General features: G+C 41.7%; 1 protein-coding gene across 2 annotated transcripts; it reads right to left on the minus strand.

The window, feature by feature from the left end:
* Positions 1-369: 369 nt before the first annotated feature.
* Positions 370-9,306, minus strand: LOC106582443 (uncharacterized). Of its 2 annotated transcripts, none has more exons than XM_014165570.2 (4): positions 9,098-9,306; positions 1,864-2,226; positions 1,481-1,747; positions 370-1,277 (listed from the first exon to the last, which is right to left on the minus strand). In XM_014165570.2, the coding sequence occupies exons 1-4, from the start codon at positions 9,174-9,176 to the stop codon at positions 1,168-1,170; spliced, it is 819 nt and encodes a 272-aa protein (XP_014021045.2). In that variant the 5' UTR covers positions 9,177-9,306; the 3' UTR covers positions 370-1,167. The 2 variants fall into 2 exon arrangements, with proteins under 2 accessions (XP_014021045.2, XP_014021036.2); XM_014165561.2 differs by having other exon boundaries at positions 1,478-1,747.
* Between the last annotated feature and the right edge of the window lie 9,491 nt (positions 9,307-18,797).

An 18,797-nucleotide genomic window follows, 5' to 3' on the forward strand; every position in this document is an offset into this window, starting at 1 on the left:
CAGAGCTTGAGAGGATCTGCAGAGAAGAAAGGGAGAAACTCCCCAAGCTTTTAGCATCATACCCTAGAAGACTCGAGGCTGTAATCGCTGCCACATCATTGCCAAAGGTGCTTCAACAAAGTACTGAGTAAAGGGTCTGAATTGTTATGTAAATGTAATATTTCGTTTTTTTATTTTTATACATTTGCAAAAAAAATTTTTTTCACTTTGTCATTATGGGGTATTGTGTGTAGATTGATGAGTATTTTTTTTAATCTAATGCATTATAGAATAAGGCTGTGGAAAAGGTAAGTAACGCAGCGTGAGTTGGTGTCACGGGCTGGCTCGAGGAACAGGAGAGGTAGAGTCAGGCGCAGGAGACAGAGAGAGTTCGTGACCACACTTCTTTATTGGAAGCACTGTACGTGGTCGACAAAGTATAGGGGCGCAGCCCTGAAAGATTCTGCGGTGGTGTACACAAACAAAATAAACCACTGGCAGAAGGAAAAACTCAGTACACGTTCTTTTCGAACACAAAAAACCCGGACAAGCAACACAATCACGTACAACCACATACATCCTACGCTAACCTAAATAACCCCCCCTTACTAATGACTAACCCAAAACAGGTGCGTGCCTACCTAGACCTAACCAAACGAAAGTGAAACAAAAAGGGATCGATGGTAGCTAGTAGGCCGGCGACGACGACCGCCGAGCTCCGCCCGGCCGAGGAGGGGCGCCACCATCCGTCACTGTCGTGACAGTTGGGTTCATCTTTCTTTATTTTAAACGTGAATCAGCAAAACAATAAACAATACAACGAAGGAAAAGCTATGCGTGCAAACACATGCAACGCAAAGACAACTTCCCACACCAGACAGGTGGAAAAAGGGCTACCTAAGTATGGTTCCCAATCAGCGACAATGAAGTTGTCCCTGATTGAGAGCCATACCAGGCCAAAACACAGAAACACAAAACATAGATAGGGAACATAGAATGAACATAGAAATATAAAATATAGAACATACATCAAACCCCAAAACACACAAAACAAACACCCCCTGCCACGCCCTGACCAAACTACTATAACAAATAACCCCTTTTAATGGTCAGGACGTGACAAGGTCAAAGGTTCTGAATACTAAATGCACTGTATATTTGGCCTAAGCAGTCTTACTATCTCCTGTCTTATCTGCGTAAGACAAGAAGGGCTGTGAGCAGAGCCAGAAGCACGGTGATGGGGACCAGGAGGATGGCCACGAACAGGAAAGCTGGTTCAGGAAGCACCTTCTCTAATGCTGAAAAACACAAGAGGAGCAGACATAGGGTGGCGTCAGTCATTGAGTGGTATTGCAGATACGGAGAGAAAGCTACATTTCATTGCTATGCACCGACACAAATGGCTATATACTGTATGATAAACCTGGATATAAGTCGACTTGGCAGTCTTCAGTAGATGTGACACACTGTAACTGTAAGGTATGTAATGAGAAAACACTACCTGGCGTCTCAAGCGGCTGTTGGAAGGGCTGGCTCATTATCATGGTGGAGCCCAGGTGGATTTGACACTCATAGTTCTTGCCCTTCTCCAAGGGGAGGATCACAGACAGGGTAACAGGCAGTGACATGCTGGGGTGAAGAGGATCAATGGTCTTTTGGAATACTTTAGATCCGTCTTGTAGCAAGGATAAGACAAACCCATCATCCCGGGAAACATTCACAGCACACATGAGTTGGGTCTCATTCTCAAGCCCAAAGAACATCGAATCTGTTTTAGACATACAGAAAGACACACACATTTGTATCATAACATGGTCTGGTATAGGAAATGAAAAACTGCAATTAGTGGACAACATGGCAAAAGCATAGAAATTGTTTTATTACCATGTATCAATAGCTTAACGCCGCTCCCTTTCGTCCTCTTATCTTGTTTGGCAGCCCTATAAGAAAGTTTACACTCATACTTTCCAGTGCTATCTTCCCACTGGACATTCTTCAGAAGTACAGATCTGTTCGGTGAGTTGCGGTCACTGTCCAGAACATCCACACGATCCTTGTACGGTGACTCTGGGTCAGGCCACAGTCTTGTCATTTGGGTCAAACTTGTAATTTTATGCCAGTAGAGAATGGGATTCTTTGCCACCTGCTGCTCTGGAGTGTGGATGAACTGGCAGTCCATTGAGGCATTCTGAGCCAGTTTATACACAACCTCATCAGGTTTCTGGGTAACTGTCTGGGCCCAGGCTCCTGTGAAAGAAAGTGTATATGGAGGCTCTATGATGAGTCTAAATTTATTGGCAGCCTTGATAAAGATGAGCAAAAAAGACTGCATCAAATAAATCATACAAATATTGAGATTTATTGTATGCTCCAAAAAATTGGAAAATTATATTATTTCATTCTAATTCAATTTCTCTGAGAAAAATATTTTATTTAACAAGTAATAAAAACAATCTAAGAAAAGGTGTGTATAATAATTTGTGCGTATTGCGTTTTGCTATAATGCAGCATTTCTGTATGGTGCACTCAAAATGTATTGTAGTTTAGTAGCCAGCCTAGGTTACTGCTCAAATGTTGCTGTAATAGGCCTATGTGATTCTACTTTGCATGGTGTTTTGTTGCAGGTTTAGTTTTTTAGGTATTCAATATCAAGCTTTAAAAACCACGAAACCAGACTGCAACATTTTAGTAGCCGAGCTAGGATTGTGGCATGTGTCTGTAAACCTTCCCTCCGCTGAACGCTGTGAATTTACCAATGCAAGCGCATCTGGCTGTAATTTCATAAAGTAGATAACTCAACTGTTAACTCATTCATTCTGGCTTGTGTGTCCTATTCAGCCCGTGGGCCTTGTGTTCGACACCTGTGCGCTAGCCTATTAGCCACCTTTTGACTGACTTGTCATCATTGCCCTTACTCGTTTGATTATATTGACATTCCCAGCCTTAGTTACAGTAGTCCGTTTTTGTTCAAAAGATTTGAGTAATTGAAACTGAAACAGTATATCCCGAACAGTTGGAGGCAGCAAACAATGTACCAAGCCAGTTGTGATTTACAACCTGATAGCAACATTTTTTTGGACTACCAAGAAATGTATTGGTGAATTATACTGAACAAAAATATAAACGTGACATGCAACAATTTCAAAGATTTTACTGAGTTACAGTTCATAGATAGAAATCAGTCAATACATTCATTAGGCCCTAATCTATGGATTTCACATGACTGGGAATACAGATATTCTGAGATTTTGTGACCAACAATCATTTGTTGGTCACATATACCTTTTTCCCATGGATCAGAAAACCAGTCAGTATCTAATGTGACCACCATTTGCATCACGCAGCGTGACACATCTCCTTCGCATAGAGTTTGCAAAGTAGTTAAAACGCTGTCCGATCCACTTTAAACTGAAATTAATTATTTTTTAAAGTCTGATGTTAATATAGATAACATTTTGTTGGGCTCGGGGGCAGTATTGAGAAATTTTGAAAAAAATATGTGCCCATTTTTAACTGCCTCCTACACCAACTCAGAAGCTAGGATATGCATATTATTAACACATTCGGATAGAAAACACTCTGAATTTTCTAAAACAGTTTGAATGGTGTCTGTAAGTATAACAAAACTCATATTGCAGGCAAAAACCTGTGAAAAATAGATTTAAAAAAATGTGAATTTTGTGACTGTACTATTTAGTGTCATTTTTTTATAGATACCATAGTGAGAAAGGATTCATTTCGCAACACCTACGGCTTCCACTAGATGTCAACGATCTTTATAAAGTTGTTTGAAGCGTCTATGATAAACAGAGAGCAAATTAGAATGCAAGGAAGTTGACATGTCGTCACTTCATTTCTTTGCGCCTGCGCATAAATCTGAGAAGCGTGAGTTTGTCATTATTGTTTATCTAGACATAGGATAGGTTGTGTGAAAATATTACTGATGTTTAACGTTAAAAATGGACCAAAAGATTAATGCTAAACAACGTTTGACATGTTTGAACGAACGTAAATAGATTATTTACTAGTTTTTTTTAGCTTTTCGGCGTGATTTTACACCCCCCCACCACGTTTTGTGGGAGCATAATGAACGCTAACTACTTGGTGTTATTTGGACATAAATTATGAACTTTGTCAAAAGAAACCACATTTGTTCCGGACCTGGGATTCCTGGCAGTGCCTTCTGATGGAGATAATCAAAGGTAAGGGGATATTTACAATGTTATTATCGATATTAGATGATGCTAACTGTATAGCATAGCTTATTGTTCTTAGCATAGCACCCCGTTTATTGCAAAATGTGATTTCCCAGTAAAGTTATTTTGAGATCTGGCCATTCGGTAGCAATTACGAGATGATAATATATTATTCTTTGAATGACAATATTATAATTTACCAATGTTTTCGAATAGTAATTTTGTTATGTTCACCGGAAGCATTTCAGAGAAGAAAAAATCTGAATTTCACGCTACTGTAAAATGCTGTTTTTGGATATAAATATGAACTTGATGGAACAAAAAATGCATGTATTGTATAACATAATGTCCTAGGAGTGTCATCTGATGGAGATTGACAAAGGTTAGTGCATAATTCTAGCTGGTTTCTGCTTTTGGTGACGCCTGACCTTGAATTGAAAATGGATGTTTGTACTTTTGTGGCTATGTACTGTCCTAACATAATCTAACTTTATGCTTTTGCCGTAAAGCCTCTTTGAAAATCGAACAATGTGGTTAGATTAAGGAGATGTTTATCTTTTAAATTGTGTAAAATAGTTGATTGTTTGAGAAATTGAAATTATTAGATTTTTGATGTTTTGAATTTCCAGCCTTGTTAGCAATCCCGACTCGGGGTTCATTGCTAACCTGTAGCCCCAACAGGTTAAAACGCTGTCCGATCCACTTTAAACTGAAATTAATTATTTTTTAAAGTCTGATGTTAATATAGATAACATTTTGTTAAACAAAATCTCTTTCTCTGAGCAATTGTATTAGTATAAAATAACATAATTAAAAAAATGTAGGAGCATACAATATATTAATTATGCTATTTAGCAGATGCTTTATACAAAGCGACTTACAGTCATGCATGCATATATTTTATGGAAGGGTGTTCCTGGGAATCAAACACAATACGCTGGAGTTATAAGCGCCATGCTCTACCAACTAAGCAAAGGACACTATATACACTGAGTATACCAAACATTAGGAACACCTTCCTAATATTGAGTTTCCTCAGAACAGGCTCAATTCGTAGGGGCAAGGACTCTACAAGGTGTCGAAAGTGTTCCACAGGGATGCTTGACTCCAATCCTTCCCACAGTTGTGTCAAGTTGTCTGGATGTCCTTTGGGTGGTGGACCATTCTTGATACACATGGGAAACTGTTGAGCAAGGAAAAATCCTGCAGCGTTGCTGTTCTTTACACAAACCGATGCGCCTGGCACCTACTACCACACCCCTTTCAAAGGCACTTAAATATCGGGTTGCCTTGTGAGGATTTGTAGGCGAGTAAGTAAATCGCCACTACCATCGGATCTATTGGCCAATGTGCAATCACTGGAAAACAAACTGGATGATCTACGCTCGACTATTCTAACAACGGGACATTAAAAACGGTCATATCTTAAATTTCACCAAGTCGTGGCTGAACGTCGACACGGATGATAAAGAGCTGGCTGGGTTTTCCATGCATCTGCAGGATAGAGCAGTTACGACTAGTAAGACGAGGGGCGGGGTGTGTATTTGTCAATAACAGCTGGTGGGCGATGTCTAATATTAAAGAAGTCTCAAGGTATTGCTCACCTGGGGTAGAGTACCTCCTGATAAGCTGTAGACCACACTATGTATATTATTCGTAGCCGTCTATTTACCACGACAAACCGATAATGGAACTAAGACCACACTCAACGAGCTGTATAAGGCCATAAGCAAATTTTAAAAATGCTCATTCAGAAGCGCCGCTCCTACTGGCCGGGGACATTAATGCAGGGAAACTTAAATCCGTTTTACCTAATTTAATTTCTACCAGCATGTCACATGTGCAACCATACTCTAGACCACCTTTACTCCACACACAGAGATGCATACAAAACTCTCCGTCGCCCTCCATTTGGCAAATCTGACCATAATTACCAGCAAGCAAAAACTAAAGCAGGAAGTACAGTGACTCGCTCAATACAGAAGTAGTCAGATGACGCGGCTGCTACCCTACAGGACTGTTTTGCTAGTACAGACAGGAATATGTTCCGTGATTCATCCAATGGCATTGAGGAGTATACCACCTCAGTCACCGGCTTCATCAATAAGTGCATTGAGGACGTTGTCCCCACAGTGACCGTACGTACATATCCCAACCAGAAGCCATGGATTACAGGCAACATCCGATTCGAGCTAAAGGCTAGAGCTGCCGATTTTCAAGGAGCGGGACACTAATCCAGACGCCAACAAGAAATCCCGCTATGCCCTCAGATGAACCATCAAACAAACAAAGAGTCGATACAGGATTAAGATTGAATCCTACTACACCGGCGCTCGTTGGATGTGGCAGGGCTTGCAAACTATTACGAACTACAAAGGGAAACCCAGACGCGAGCTGCCCAGTGACGCAAGCCTACCAGACGAGCTAAATGCCTTCTATGTTCGCTTCGAGGCAAGCAACACTGAAGCATGTATGAGAGCACCAGCTGTTCCAGACAACTGTGTGATCACACTTTCCGTAGCTGACGTGAGCAAGACCTTTAAACAGGTCAACATTCACAAGACTGAAGGGGAAGACAGATTACCAGGGCGTGTACTCAAAGCATGCACAGACCAACTGTCTTCACTGATATTTTCAACCTCTCCCTGACCAAGTCTGTAATAGCTACATATTGCAAGCAGACCACCATAGTCCCTGTGCCCAAGAATGCAAAGTTAACCTGCCTAAATCACTACCACCATAGCACTCTTTACATTTTACCAGGTAAGTTGACTGAGAACACATTCCCATTTACAGCAACAACCTGGGGAATAGTTACATGGGAGATGAGCCAATTGTAAACTGGGGATTGTTAGGTGACCATGGAGATATGAGGGCAAGATTGAGAATTTAAGCCAGGACACCAGGGTTAACACCCCTACTCTTACAAAAAGTGCCATTGAATCTTTAGTGACCACAGAGAGTCAGGACACCCATTTAACGTCCTTCCGAAAGACAGCCCCTACACAGGGCAATCTCCCCAATCACTGCCCTGGGATATTTGTTTTTAGACCAGAGGAAAGGGTGCCTCCTACTGGCCCTCACGCATCACTTCCAGCAACATCTGGTCTCCCATCCAAGGACCTACCAGGACCAACACTGCTCAGCTTCAGAAGCAAGCCAGCAGTGGGATGCAGGGTGGTATGCTGCTAGCTACTGATTGATGTTGGTAGCCATGAAGTGCTTTGAAAGGCTGGTCATGGCTCACGTCAACGGCATCATCCAGGAAAACCTAGACCCACTCAAATTCGCATACCGCCCCAACAGATCCACAGATGACACAATCTCAATCGCACTCCACACTGCCCTTTCCCACCTGGACAAAAGGAACATGTATGTGAGAATGCTGTTCATTGACTGCAGCTCAGCATTCAACACCATAGTGCCCAAAGCTCATCACTAAGTTAAGGACCCTGGGATTAAACACCTCCCTCTGCAACTGGATCCTGAACTTCCTTACGGGCCGCCCCCAGGTGGTAAGGATGGGCAACAACACATCTGCCACGCTGATCCTCACTACCGGGGACCCTCAGAGGTGCGTGCTTAGTCCCCTCCTGTACTCCCTGTTCACTCACGACTGTGTGGCCAAGCACGACTCCAACACCATCATTAAGTTTGCTGATGACACAACGCTGAGACAGCCTAAAAGGAGGAGGTCAGCTACCTGGCAGTGTGGTGGGGGGACAGCAACCTCTCCCTCAATGTGAGCAAGACAAAGGAGATGATCATGGACTACGAGAAAAGGAGGGCTGAACAGGCCTCCATTAATATCGACGTGGCTATAGTGGAGCGGGTCGAGAGTTTCAAGTTCTTTGGTGTCCACATCACTAACAAACTATCATGGTACAAACACACTGAGAGAGTTGGGAAGAGGGCACGACAACACCTTTTCCCCTTCAGGAGACTGAAAAGATTTGGCATGGGTCCCCAGATCTTAAAAAAGTTCTACAGCTGCACCATCGAGAGTATCCTGACTGGTTACATCAACGCCTGGTATGGCAAATGCTTGGCATCTGACCGTAAGGCGCTACAAAGGCTAGTGCGTACGACCCAATACATCACTGGGACCAAGCTTCCTGCCCTCCAGGGCCTATATACTAGGCGGTGTCAGAGGAAAACCCCCAAAATGTCAATTTCCAGTCACCAAGGCTTAGACTTTTCTCTCTGCTACCGCACGGCAAGCGGTCCAAAAGGCCGCTTGCGGTTCAGTATTTGTATTATTTATTTGATAGTCTTTTTTTTGCTGATCTTTATCAAGGGTGCCAATATTTTCAGATATGACTGTACCTGTAACTAGCCATGATATTTACTCATGACAGACTTAACATAGTTTATTCTTAATATACAGTTTGTGGCTACGTGCTTATAATGGTTTAGTAATAATTAAGGAGTCAGAATTATTTCAAACATTAAAAGGTCCAGTGCAGTCAAAAACATGGTTTCATATACATTTCCACACTATGAAGTAGGAATAATACTGTGAAATTGTGAAAATGATGATAATGCCCTTTTTGTGTAAGAGCTGCTTGAAAATGTCTGCCTGTTTTGGTCAGATGGAGTTTTGGCCTGCCTGGTGACATCAACATGCGATCAATTAGTTAATAGACCAAAAAAGAAAGAGAGATCCAAACTTCTGCCAATAATAGCTAGTTTTCAGTTCTCCCCTCCATACTCAGTCCACTCCCAGACACTCCTAGCAAAATTATTGAAAAATTGCTCTTTGCTAAGAAGTTACTTTTTGAAAAAGAAATCACAGTCAGTTACTTAATTGTTGCCCAGAAATGATTTAATATTGAGATTTAAAAAACAGCTGCATTGGACCTTTAATCCATTTTGCCGTAACATTTAAAAGGTGGTAAAAGTTTGAGGTTCAAAAATCTCACCTGCAGCGACGAGGAGGGCAATACTTAGAATGTTCCACAAATCTCTCTTTGAATTTGAGGTAATCAAAACCTTTGCCATTTTCCTTTTTACCACAATAATTGTCTGATTAGACCTTTATCAGCACAGACAAAAATGATAAAACAAGCTGTGCTGAAAATGATCATTTCCTGTCTCTGTCTGTATGGTTAAGTTTTGTAATGTATTCTAGAGAACTTCATAGGAAATACACCCACTGAAAGAGTTGGGCTGATCTGTGACTCACTGATATCTTTCCAGTCAGAGGATTGAAGGGACATTTCACTCAGAAAAACTATTTTGGTATTTTATTCATTATTCACTGTTGATACAGTCCCAAAAATATTTAGTTTTTGAGTGAAATTTACCTTTAAGGCAACCTCAGAGAGTTACACGTAATAGTGAACTTTGTTTTCAGAGGACACCCGAGATGCAAAAACTAGGTGGCAGTATGCACCCTTTCAGTTTGTCTACCAACTCATAGAAGTAGTAGAAAATTGACTACTTCAAAATGGAAACTGCCGCAGTGGCGCTGCCTGTGCACTCACATACACCACAATGGGACATACACCAACCTGAAACACATAATGTATTGGGGCGGACTGTTCTGCCCTCTGTATTTCAGACCAAAGTGAGACAATCTTAAAGCTCACTATAGACCTATAAAACATGTTAGCCTCTACAAAGTCTTTGGATGTATTTGCAGTATGACTATACTGTGTTCTTTGTTATTTCTTCATCTTTTCCAGTGCTAACTGAATGGGCAATTCATGTATTTACAGTGTGATTGTGTGTTCTGTTTCTCCATCCTCCATACTTTCCATCGCCATACTTTATTGTCATAATCACTGCAGCTGATAGCATAGCACATACTGTCACGTCCTGACCATAGAAAGATGTTATTTTCTGTAGTAGAGTAGGTCAGGGCATGACAGTTTTTTCTTCTTCTATTTCTATGTTGTCAGGTTCTAGTTTTGTATTTCTATGTTGGGGTTTTGTTTGGGATGATATCCAATTAGAGGCAGCTGATCCTCATTGTTTCTAATTGGAGATCATACTTAAGTAGGTATTTTTTTTTTCCACCTGGGTTTGTGGGAGATTGTTTTTGAGTAGTGTATGTTTCACTGCTGTATCACGGTTTGTTGTTTTGTCCATGTTTATGTATTGCATAGTTTCATTTACATTTACGTTTTTAGTCATTCAGCAGACGCTCTTATCCAGAGCGACTTACAGTAGTGAATGCATACATTCTTTTTTTTCTTTTCGTACTGGTCCCCCGTGGGAATCAAACCCACAACCATGGCGTTGCAAACACCATGCTCTACCAACTGAGCCACATGGGACTTTCATAGGGTAAATAAAATGTGGAACAACACACACGCTGCACTTTGGTCCGCTTCTTCCTACGACAACCGTGACACATACTCAACTTTTACTTGACGATAATCAACGGCATCCATCAATGTCAAATCAAATTTTATTGGTCATATACACATATTTAGCAAATGCTATTGCGGAAGTAGCTAGATGTTTGTGTTCCTAGCTCCAACAGTGCAGTAGTATCTAACAATTCACAATAATACACACAAATCTAAAAGTAAAACAATGGAATTACGAAATATAAATATTAGAAATATATATATAGTACCAGTCAAAAGCTTGGACACACCTACTCATTCCTGTTTTTGTGGGGTTTTTTTACACATTGTAGTATAATAGTGAAGACATCAAACTATGAAATAACACATATGGAATCACATAGTAACCAAAAAAGTGTTAAACAAATCCAAATATATTTTATATTTGAGATTCTTCAAAGTAGCCACCCTTTGCCTTCATGACAGCTTTGCACACTCTTGGCATTCTCTCAACCAGCTTCATGAGGTAGTCACCTGGAGTGCATTTCAATTAACAGGTGTGACTTGTTCAAAGTTAAATTTTGGAATTTCTTTCCTTCTCAAGGATCAGACACTTTTTTTCAATTGTTGCCTAAAATGATCATCTTTGAAATGCAAGAGAAAGGACATTGTCTGACTTGGACTCTAGGCACAATTTAGATTTTGGCCACTAGATGGCAGCAGTGTATGTGCAATGTTTTACACTGATCCAATGAACCATTGCATTTCTGTTGAAATGTTGTATCAAGTCTGCCCAAATGTACCTAATTGGTCAATATATACTTTTTCAAGTACATAACTGTGCACTCTCCTCAAACAATAGCATGGTACGTTTTCACTGTAATAGCTACTGTAAATTGGACTGTGCAGTTAGATTAACAAGAATTTAAGCTTTCTGCCCATATAAAATATGTCTATGTCCTAGCAAATTTCTCTTGTTACTTACAACGTCATGCTAATCACATTAGCACATGTTAGCTCAACCGTCCCGAGAGTGGGACACCAATCTGTAGAGAACCTTAAGAGCATTTATTAATGTGTTTGAGCCAATCAAATCAAAAATCCAATCAAATCTTCAAATCTAATTTTTTTTGTCACATGCGCCAAATACAACAGGTATTTCACCTTACAGTGAAATGCTTACTTACAAGCCCTTAACCAACAATGATGTAAGAAGTTAAGAAAAACATTAAAATAAGTGTTAAGTAAGAAACAGAAAATAGAAAATAAAAGTAACAAATAAATAAACAGCAGCAGTAAAATAACAAGCGAGGCTATTTACAGGGGCTACCGGTACAGAGTCAATGTGTGGGGGCACCGGTTAGTCGAGGTAATTGAGGTAATATGTACATGTAGGTAGAGTGACTACGCATAGATTATAAACAAAGAGTAGCAGCAGCGTAAAAGAGGGGTCTTGGTAGTCATTTGATTAGCTATTCAGGAGTCTTATGACTTTGGGATAGAAGCTGTTAAGAAGCCTTTTAGACCTCAACTTGTCACTCTGGTTCTGCTTGCCGTGCGGTAGCAGAGAGAACAGTCAATGACTAGGGTGGCTGGAGTCTTTGACAATTTTTAGGGCCTTCCTCTGACACCGCAACAATCAGTTGTGTTGTGATAAGGTAGGGATGGCATACAGAAGATAGCCCTATTTGGTAAAAGACCAAGTCCATATTATGGTAAGAACAGCTCAAATAAGCAAAGAGAAATGACAGTCCATCAATACTTTAAGATATGAAGGTCAGTCAATCTGGAAAATTTCAAGAACTTTGAAAGTTTCTTCAATTGCAGTTGCAAAAACCCATCAAGCGCTATGATGAAATTGGCTCTCATGAGGACCGTCACAGGAAAGGAAGACCCAGAGTTACCTGTGCTGCAGAGCATAAGTTCATTAGAGTTAAATGCACCTCAGATTGCAGCCCAAATAAATGAACGGATGTTCTCCACATATGTAGTTCCCACCATGAAGCATAGAGGAAGTGTGATGGTGTGGGGGTGCTTGCTGGTGACACTGTCAGTGATTTATTTAGAAATCAAGGCAAACTTAACCAGCATGGCTACCACAGAATTCTGCAGCGATTGGTCATCCCATCTGGTTTGTGCTTAGTGGGGCTATAATTTGTTTTTCAACAGGACAATGACCCAAAACACATCTCAATGCTGTGTAAGGGCTATTTGACCAAGAAGGAGAGGGATGGTGCTGCATCAGATGACCTGGCCTCCACAATCACCTGACCTCAACCCAATTGACATGGTTTGGGATGAGTTGGACCGCAGAGTGAAGGAAAAGCAGCCAACAAGTGCTCACCATATGTGGGAACTCTTTCAACACTGTTGGAAAAGTATTCCAGGTGACTACCTGGAAGCTGGTTGAGAGAATGCAAAGCTGTCATCAAGGCAAAGGATGGCTACTTTGAAGAATCTCAAATATAAAATACATTTTTAGTTGTTTAACTTTTTTTGTTGGTTACTACATGATTCCATATGTGTTTTTTCATAGTTTTGATGTCTTCACTATTATTCTACAATGTAGAAAATAGTTAAAATAAAGAAAAACCCTTGAATGAGTAGGTGTTCTAAAACTTTTGACTGGTAGTGTATATCTGTGATGGGATGCATAGACATTATGGACAGTATGTGGATAGAATATTTAGTATATCTGTAGAATACGTAGGATAGAATGTTTTACAGCAATAGTTGAATAGGATGGCCTTGACTAGAATACAGTGTATATACACCAGTGGAGGCTGGTGACTTGAGAAGTTGAGTGTCACGACTCCCACCGAAGGTGGCGCCCCCTCCTGCTCGGGTGGCGCTCGGCGGTCGTCGTCACCGGCCTACTAGCTGCCACTGATTCCTTTTTGTTTTCCCCTTTCTGTTATTGTTTGCACCTGTCCTTAGTTGGGTTGATTAGCGGGGCTATATTAGCTAGTTAACCCGCTTGCTCTTTGTGCGGGATTGTTTCTCTGTATGCTGTGCTTGGTGACACGCTGATTTTTGTATTTTGCATTAGTGCGTGTGTTTGCGCCAACAGTGTTTTTGTCCCCTGTGTTTGGGGCACTTTGTTTTGTGTGCGCTCTGATTGCTGTTTGGGGCTGCTTGTGTTTTAGCCATTGTGCTCATTAAAGCCACTACCCTGTATCGCTGCTTCCTGCATTTGATTCCTCGCCAGCACTACACCCAAGCCTCATTTGAAAAACTGAGTTTAATTGTATTTGGCTAAGGTGTATCTAAACTTCCGACTTCAACTGTCTATATATATTTTTTGTAATTTGTTTTGTTGTTTGTTTTTATTGTTTCCTTTTACGATATAACAATGCAATTGAATTACATTTTGCACTAAACAATAACTTGGCAGCCATTAATATACAGTACCAGTCAAAAGCCTGGATACACCCACCCACTCATTTGAATGGGTAGGTGTGTCCAAACCCCCCACCCGCACCACACATACAATAGAGAAGATAGAAAGGGAAACAATCTCAACCTTATAATTTTTCACCAGCAACCCCCCCCCCTCCCCCTAATAACAACTAAACAAACAAAACAAAAGGCCTACCCCTACCAGTCGTCTATGTATGTCTGTAGTCTATCAGGCCATTACAGATTGTTTTCTCTTTCTGTCTCTGAGAGAAAATGTCCTCAGATGTCAGAAAAGTTATTGAGTTTACCATTCATTTTATAAATCAATCTTTCATATGAAGCTTTTTCTGCCAAGACTATGTACCATTCCTTATATGAGGGAGGGTCCATCTCCCTCCAGTGTCTCAATGTGAATCTTTTGGCTGTTGTTAGAGCAACTTTTAGCCAGTTTAAACATGAGATTCTAAGTCTATCAATATCGTTACTGATATTCAGTAATAGAAAAGCAGGATTTGCAGGTGTTGTGGTATCCAGAATATCCCCAATCTTTTCCATCACCTTCTGCCAAAAGGTATGCAAGCTTTGACAGTCACAGAACATATGGTTTATGTCACCTGTACTTGACTGACATCTCCAGCATAGACTGGATTCTACCAAACTATTCTGTTCAACCTCAGAGGAGTCCAATAAATCCTATTGAACACTTTAAATTGAATCCGTTTGAACCAGGCATCTCTCATAGAGAGGAGAATCTGTTTTACTGTTATATTCCATTCCTCCTCTCCAAAAGTTACCTGCAGGTCTTTTTCCCCATACGGACTTTAGGGTTTTACAAATTCCGTTATATCCACCTACAGTATAAGGTAAGCCCTGCGGTATGTGGTAATTTGCAAAGAATTTCTATCTTATTAACACATATCAGAATGTACAGAGAATTTGTTGTTACTCTGTCCTACCTTAAACATAAGCTGGGGATCTCTCCAAAAGTCTTGTTTCTGTAAATTATACTTGGACCTTAGTTCTTCAAAAGAGGTAAACACGTTTTCTTGATATAGACAACCAATGTTCTTTATCCCCTTTCTATATCAATCTTTCCAGAAAACCATGTGTCCCCCTATTTTTAATTTAGGAGCTATGACCATCTTTATAACCTGTATCCTACCCCATAATGGGATGTGTAGTTTATCCCAGCTCTTAAACTGAATTTTAATTTTGTTCAGTAGTGGGTCAAGATTTTCATAAATCATGTTCTCCAGACCAGGATTTAAAGCGATCCCCAGGTACCTCAAGTTTTTAGGGAAACATTGAAACCTCCAGCTGAGGACGTAATTCCTCAGACAATGTTTTGATAGCGGCATTAATTCAGATTTGGTCCAGTTTACTTTATAGCCCGATATCTCTGAAAATGCGTTTACTAAGTCCAGTGTCATGACGTTGGCCTCTTTTGGTACAGGGAGGACAGTTGACCCCTCCCTTTTGCACACAATCCACCCTGTGTGTAAAGGGTCGTAAAAACTCTAAAATTCCAGGAGAGTCTCTGGCCACATGGCCCATCGAGAGACACAGGAAATTCTTCCAACTCATAGAATTGGAGAGCCAAGCGACATTTTGTGTTCTGGAGAAGGTATGGAAGATTGGTGAAGAATCCAGCTACGAACTGATCCGCTTGGTACCATTTTGTGATACTCAGAAGAGACAATATAGCCATATTACCATAAAACTGTTTATATAATAGACTCAGTTTAAGACTTGCCTCATATGGGTGTATGGAATGTATTAATAAGGATAAAGCTTTTGTAAGACATTGAGATGCTATGTACTGATGTAATGTGATAGAATTGTATTTCTGTAACCAAATCTAACTCAGTCATAGGCACGCCCCAGGGACACATACAGGACCAGGCGTCATTTGACCAGCCTGTTCGATGGGCACTATAAAACACTCCCTGATTTACATTTCTCCAGACCAGGCCTACACTCCGTTGGCACATAGGTTCTACCATCTAATTCCTCTACTGAAAGTGAACCATACCACGTGGTTAACTTTTAGACTATTGATACCGACAGAATAAGAACAAGTCTTTGATATTAATTATTAGTCTGCAGCTAAGTAAATTATATCATCGAACGCGAAGACCAACGAAACCACCATTCTATGACGACATTAATGAATGTCGCTCTGAAAGATCCATTCTAACCGAGAGAGAGAGAGAGAGAACGCGGACAAAACTTCCCAACAGAACTACTCTCCAACAAGAATCAGAACGACACACTGAGCGTAAATATATATTGATTGCAATTGTTCCCGAATGAGTGAGCCTTCAATTGTCAATTGTTAATATTAATGAACCTGTGTAACTTCTCAGCCGACCTTTTATGATCCGTTGTTCAACAGGCCGACCTGCCTGTTTAGCGAGTAGGGCACATTCCGATACCAATCCTTTGTGACGATAATGACTGTTTGTATGTTTTTCTGTTAATTACTTAGTGTAGTAAATAAATGATTTTAAGACAATTGATGTATGGATGATTTTAGTAAAGACTGGGTTCGTGCAGATACAACAATTTACGACGTTTGGTATGAGACTGGACTAGAGGTAAAATACACCAATTAAACTAGAAGATAATCTGCCTATACTATAATAGAATATTATAGTACAGGAAAGTTATATTAGGAAAATTATAGCTTTGTAATCTGAATATTCTCCTTGGTGCCCCGAACTCCTAGTTAATTACAATTAAACGATTAATCAGTTTAATCGAGTGATAATAATTATAGGGAGCTAATTGATAAACATATCTTCCGTTTAATGGTACCCCCAAAGACACGACACCAGTGAAGGCGATATGGAGAGTTGGGGGTCTGACATTATTAGTAATATGTCATCTGCATAAAGCAGTAGTTTATTCTCCCAACCTCCCATATTATTAACCCCTATGATTGACTTATGCAGCCTAATAGCTTCGGCTAATGGTTCTATTGTTATAATAAATACATTTACATTTACATTTAAGTCATTTAGCAGACGCTCTTATCCAGAGCGACTTACAAATTGGTGCATTCACCTTATGATATCCAGTGGAACAACCACTTTACAATAGTGCATCTAAATCTTTTAAGGGGGGGGGTTAGAAGGATAACTTTATCCTATCCTAGGTATTCCTTAAAGAGGTGAGGTTTCAGGTGTCTCCGGAAGGTGGTGATTGACTCCGCTGTCCTGGCGTCGTGAGGGAGCTTGTTCCACCATTGGGGTGCCAGAGCAGCGAACAGTTTTGACTGGGCTGAGCGGGAACTGTGCTTCCTCAGAGGTAGGGAGGCGAGCAGGCCAGAGGTGGATGAACGCAGTGCCCTTGTTTGGGTGTAGGGCCTGATCAGAGCCTGAAGGTACGGAGGTGCCGTTCCCCTCACAGCTCCGTAGGCAAGCACCATGGTCTTGTAGCGGATGCGAGCTTCAACTGGAAGCCAGTGGAGAGAGCGGAGGAGCGGGGTGACGTGAGAGAACTTGGGAAGGTTGAACACCAGATGGGCTGCGGCGTTCTGGATGAGTTGTAGGGGTTTAATGGCACAGGCAGGGAGCCCAGCCAACAGCGAGTTGCAGTAGTCCAGACGGGAGATGACAAGTGCCTGGATTAGGACCTGCGCCGCTTCCTGTGTGAGGCAGGGTCGTACTCTGCGAATGTTGTAGAGCATGAACCTACAGGATCGGGTCAACGCCTTGATGTTAGTGGAGAACGACAGGGTGTTGTCCAGGGTCACGCCAAGGTTCTTAGCACTCTGGAAGGAGGACACAATGGAGTTGTCAACCGTGATGGCGAGATCATGGAACGGGCAGTCCTTCCCCGGGAGGAAGAGCAGCTCCGTCTTGCAGAGGTTCAGCTTGAGGTGGTGATCCGTCATCCACACTGATATGTCTGCCAGACATGCAGAGATGCGATTCGCCACCTGGTTATCAGAAGGGGGAAAGGAGAAGATTAATTGTGTGTCGTCTGCATAGCAATGATAGGAGAGACCATGTGAGGATATGACAGAGCCAAGTGACTTGGTGTATAGCGAGAATAGGAGAGGGCCTAGAACAGAGCCCTGGGGGACACCAGTGGTGAGAGCACGTGGTGCGGAGACAGATTCTCGCCACGCCACCTGGTAGGAGCGACCTGTCAGGTAGGACGCAATCCAAGCGTGGGCCGCGTCGCAGATGCCCAACTCGGAGAGGGTGGAGAGGAGGATCTGATGGTTCACAGTATCAAAGGCAGCAGATAGGTCTAGAAGGATGAGAGCAGAGATGAGAGAGTTAGCTTTAGCAGTGCGGAGAGCCTCAGTGACACAGAGAAGAGCAGTCTCAGTTGAATGACCAGTCTTGAAACCTGACTGATTTGGATCAAGAAGGTCATTCTGAGAGAGATAGCAGGAGAGCTGGCCAAGGACGGCATTTTCAAGAGTTTTGGAGAGAAAAGAAAGAAGGGATACTGGTCTGTAGTTGTTGACATCGGAGGGATCGAGTGTAGGTTTTTTCAGAAGGGGTGCAACTCTCGCTCTCTTGAAGATGGAAGGGACGTAGCCAGCGGTCAAGGATGAGTTGATGAGCGAGGTGAGGTAAGGGAGAAAGTCTCCGGAAATGGTCTGGAGAAGAGAGGAGGGGATAGGGTCAAGCGGGCAGGTTGTTGGGTGGCCGGCCGTCACAAGACGCGAGATTTCATCTGGAGAGAGAGGGGAGAAAGAGGTCAAAGCACAGGGTAGGGCAGTGTGAGCAGAACCAGCGGTGTCGTTTGACTTAGCAAACGAGGATCGGATGTCGGCGACCTTCTTTTCAAAGTGGTTGACGAAGTCATCTGCAGAGAGGGAGGAGGGGGGGAGGGGGAGGAGGATTCAGGAGGGAGGAGAAGGTGGCAAAGAGCTTCCTAGGGTTAGAGGCAGATGCTTGGAATTTAG

This window comes from Salmo salar, chromosome ssa02 (genome assembly GCF_905237065.1).
Source record: "Salmo salar chromosome ssa02, Ssal_v3.1, whole genome shotgun sequence".
NCBI lineage: Eukaryota > Metazoa > Chordata > Actinopteri > Salmoniformes > Salmonidae > Salmo > Salmo salar.

Coding starts and splice junctions, on each gene's coding strand:
- LOC106582443 (XM_014165561.2), bottom strand. CDS start 9,176: ATGGCAAAGGTTTTGATTACCTCAAATTCAAAGAGAGATTTGTGGAAC. Junction 2,227..9,097: donor TGCCCTCCTCGTCGCTGCAG/GTGAGATTTTTG, acceptor TTTCTTTCACAG/GAGCCTGGGCCCAGACAGTT. Junction 1,278..1,477: donor GCCGCTTGAGACGCCAGGTA/GTGTTTTCTCAT, acceptor TGTGTTTTTCAG/CATTAGAGAAGGTGCTTCCT.